The 4,620-nt window shown below is 39.5% G+C and overlaps 1 protein-coding gene across 3 annotated transcripts in view; it reads right to left on the bottom strand.

The window, feature by feature from the left end:
* Positions 1 to 56: 56 nt before the first annotated feature.
* GPR39 (G protein-coupled receptor 39) overlaps positions 57 to 4,620 on the bottom strand; it is a 123,347-nt gene continuing 118,783 nt past the window's right edge. For all 3 annotated transcript variants that reach the window (XM_081921817.1, XM_081921818.1, XM_081921819.1), the window contains exon 3: positions 57 to 587. In XM_081921817.1, the coding sequence (XP_081777943.1) occupies positions 61 to 587 (527 nt within the window). In that variant the 3' untranslated portion in view covers positions 57 to 60. The remainder of the gene's footprint in view (positions 588 to 4,620) is intronic.

Raw genomic sequence — 4,620 nt, 5'->3', positions numbered from 1 at the left:
CCCAAAAAATCCAATTTTTAGCATACTGTCTCATCCGGCTCTGGTTTTTTTAATGTGGATTCACAGTTCGTGTTCACAAAGTCCATTTTGGTTAGCAGGGCTAGGATCTGTGCAAGTCTCCAGTGGCATCGTTTTCACATTCAGCTCCAGTGATTCAAGACTCAATTTCTGCAAACTGCAGCCAGGCTTGGTTTCGCTCTGAAAAGTACTTAAGAAAACCTTGTTAGCGCTCTTGGTGGAAGACTTGCGCATGGCGGATGACGCGAAGATCAATGGGCGCCGCGAGCGGCCGCTATCGGCTGCAGAATTCAAATTGGCTCTTAAAAGCTTCTGTTTGTTGGCGTGTTCCAGTGTCAGGCGACAGCGGAGGACCTGAACAAACACATTCCGGAACTGCTGGGAGGAGATATTGTACAGGAGCGGGTTCACGACGGAGCTGAGATAGAAGAACGTATCTGCTATAGGGAGCAGGGTGATGTATGCTCTGAAGTAGGGGACTGTCCAGTCCTGCTTTGGTCTAGCAGCAGCCATGATCCTTCGAACTTGATTTGGCAGCCAGCATATTGCCAGTGAGGCAACGATCAATCCTGCAAGCAAGGAAAGAGGGAAGAGAAAGCATGTGAAAACAAATCATAAAATATTTAGTATCAGTTCTGCACTTACCGGCTAGGAAATGACACCAATTTTTCAGTGTTTTGCCTGACAGCTTCTTCTGCCAGTAGCAAAATTTGTTCCAAGGAAGGGGAAAAGAAGGAGCAGAGTGAAGGGAAAAACCAAGCCACTGATTCAAGGTCACTGCAGTCTGTGCTCCGATAAGTATTATATAATATTTAAGACAGCATTTCTCTTTACTCCTTGGCATCGGTTATGTTCAAAGACATTGTGTTTCAGCGATAGTGCATTCCTCAAAAAATTATATATATTTTTCTCGTTCCTGCTCCCTTCCCTTTTCCTTCATCCCCCCTCAATTATTAAAAAAAAATACAGCCATATTAGAGCAGGCAATACCCAAAAGATGACCAGATTCTGTTTATATTTTACAATACAAATATGCATACAACTGTATATTTGGCATTATTTTTGGTAACTTTTCTCTTACAAAAGATATTTTTACGTACTGTGTGAATGGCTCTTTAGGATAAGGAGCATATAATGGGCTTTCCAGGGGGAAAAATCCAGTAGAATTAAAATATAAAGTAATATGGCACAGGAAAAAAACACTCAAGTATACAATGGAAATGGCAGATAGTTGCAGTTAATATGAATTATGTTCAAAACTTTGATATCCCATGCATTTTGTAGTCACCTATAAACATATTTTCTCCACTTTATTAGGCCCTTGAGTTTTGTTTTGTTTTTCAACACGTTTTTCAACACGTTTTGTTTTTCAACATTTGTCCTTGATCCAGTACCAGGCCCACACAACGACAGCTAATTGCTGGTTGCAACAGGGCAAAGTCTCCCAGGTACTTGTAGTTCTTCATCTGCTATAGCTGACAGAAACACTTTTATATAGAGCATTAAAATATTCAGTGTCCTTCCTATTCATTATCTTGCATACAATGGAACCTATGAGGTAAGTTGCTGTTATTGCTGCCACTGAACAGAAAATGACTTGCTTTGAAGCTCAGAATGGTGGTGAGTCTTGAACCATGATTGTAGTTCAGCCTCTTAGGCTGCAATCCTAACCCCATTTACCTAGAAGGAGGCGCCATTGATCGTGCTTTTAGCTGGTAGACTACAATGGGAGTTGATGAACACACACATGGTCTAGAAAACAGCCAATGTCTATTAGTTCCAGTTTAAGTATGCAAGGATTGCAGCCCAAGTTGCACTGAACACAGTAGGACCAACTTCCAAGTAAAAATGCACTGAATTGTGCTTTTAAATTTTGATTGGTAATGTTTCTCTAACAGGAATCTCTTCCAAGAAACTGGATAGTATTAAAATGAATGTACTTGGAGCCTCTCTTCTTTTTTCAAGGATGCACTCAGTGGTATGGGGGAAAGTGTTAAAAAAATTCTGTTTAATTATTAAACTCCTCTATAATGCAATTCCAAAGTTTTCAGCCTCTTTACCCTGCAATGGTGTTCCTTGTTTTGCAGTAAATGTGCCTTATGTGTAAAACAAAACACTTTCATAACAGAGGTTCCCCAACCATTGCAAATGTTTTCATTGATTTGTGCATTTTGCACCATGTCGTTTACTCAAGCTCCTATTTCCTCTAAGGCTAGTTACTCAACTCAGCCTGCTTCTTTGGCAAGAGCACAAGCATTATGCTTATTTACTCTTGCCAAAATTAATCTGGACTCGTATCTAATCACTATTATATGGGAACACTAAAATAAAAAAGGTTAGAATAATTGAGATGTCCAGGATTCAAAATGGAAAAGAAAGATTGTTGTCTCAAGGAATGTAAAGGAATTTGATAATGCCGATAGAACAATAAATATGAATGTATATTGAAGTAGTGGGAAATTTTGGCCAGCACCTTGGAAGAGCCAGGATTGAACATAACCTTTGTGTGATATTAGTTTTGTGAACCTTTTTGTTTTGAATGTTTACTTTTGGTTAATAAAAGAGATTAATTTTTGTAACTGAGAATTTTCCATTAATCAAAACCTTTCTGTATTTGCTGTGCTCATTACTACACCATATATAAACACACAAATGTGTACAGTTTTAATGCCAAGGGACAGTTTTGCAACAGCAGACATCTTGGTGAATTTGGTTTCGCAGACAGGAAAGTAACAGCTGGTGAACAAGATTGCCAGAGGCAAAGAGCAAACAGCATCCTTTTGCATTCCCTAACCAAAATCAAACTTGACCACTGGTGACATGGTAGCATGATAGCACCATCCTCTACCACACCTGAGGGTAATAGGTTGGCATAGCAGGACTTATAGCATGCACAGGTCTATCTTTCAACACCTCCCCTCCCCAGGCAGCTGTTTGCCTAACAGTTGGGCTACCCCTCTGCTGGTGAGCAAGGTTAAAAGGACTTAAACAGAAGGAAAATGTCATTTTATCATTTTCCTCACTGGTGCTTAAGAACACATGACTAAGTTTGTAGATATTATACTCCCTGTTTTGCATCTTCCTATTATTCTCAATCATCCTCATGGCAACAGCTGCCCATAGCAGACCCAAGGTAGGTGCACTGTTTCTTTGCCAGCTCCTAATTAGTGCATAGGTGGTATAAGGCACACACACAAAATGTCCTAACAATGAATGTGATGCCCTTGTGTTTCTAGTAGCACATAGAAGATGGGATTGTGAGAAGTCGCTTAATTACGTCAAATCTTGGAGCCCAAACAGACAAGCAGAAGAGTCATGGAGACTGCTTTTACTAGACTGTATGTACCATTTCATACAAAACATTCACACATCACACTACTGAACCATTGTTTGTTTTGTACTTGTTACCATCACTACTCACAAACTAGTTTGCAAAGGGCTGCAAAACCATGTTTTTTTGGAGCTTCTTTGTAAACCAGTGTGTTTGCTGAGATTTGCTTATGATTTCAAAAACCATATAGTTAGGGCAATTGCTTTGCCTCAAAAGGCTGCTTGCTGTCCAGTGATAGGAACGTATTTGACTCTGAATGCTGAGCAAATAGAAAACAAAAGCATTCAAAAATTTTAAACCATGGTTTCCGGTTATACTGTGGAATTAAATGATGGTGTGAGCAGTTAGTTATGTTTATCACAATCATAGCTTGTTCTGATGTCTAAATTGAATCAGAAAGTAAAGAACTGCATTTTGAATGGTCCCATGACCATACAAAATTAGGCCTTGTTTTTAACATGCAGGAAGTCTCTGTACATGCATGCAAACGTGTGCATGTGTACACTTACCTATTCAAACAAGTGCTTCCTAGCTCTATTTAGAAATTTACCTATTCGTTTAAATAGCAGAAACTGAACCAGGTGATGGTTCTGATTGCATGTGTTCCCTGTTCCAATGCAATCCTATAAAAGTCTGCTCAGAAGGAAGTTCAATGGGACTTACTCCCTGGTAAATGTGTACAGGATTGTAGCCTATGCACACTAACCTAGGAGTAAGCCTCACTCCGTAGCAGTTATTTTGTAGTAGGTATTCATGATTGCAGTGTGAGTCTCTTTACCTCCTTGGCACTTGCTTCACTTCAGGTCTGTTTCCTTCCCTCTACTACAACAGACCTGCCTTTAAAGCAGGCATTTCATCACCACTTGCTCTTTGATCATTCCTCATGTAAAAAGCACAATGAGTTCATGCCCTCACTCTTGTTTCTCTGTGCTGTCATAATCATTAACAAGAACTAAAGATCAATGAGGCATAGAATAGACGTCACTGAAGGCATGTAAATCTAACAAAGGTACTCGTTCGTTTGTTTTTAAGAAAAAAAGGTGGAGCCAATGAATTTATTTCTCAACCTTTAGAATACTTTCAATTTAGGCCAGTAGCCAGAAATTTTGTGATAAGATGTGCAATCATTGTATTACAACAACAACAACAACAAACAACAACAACATTTAATTAAAGAACTTTATGAAGTTAGGGCCTTGGGCTATCCTAGTGCCTCTGTGTTCATTGACCAAAACACTGGAAGGCAGGGTCGTTTTCCCTGAGAAAAAGCC

The sequence above is a fragment of the Podarcis melisellensis genome, assembly GCF_964234715.1.
Source record: "Podarcis melisellensis genome assembly, chromosome: 1".
NCBI lineage: Eukaryota > Metazoa > Chordata > Lepidosauria > Squamata > Lacertidae > Podarcis > Podarcis melisellensis.
This window is presented reverse-complemented; position numbering and strand designations above follow the sequence as displayed.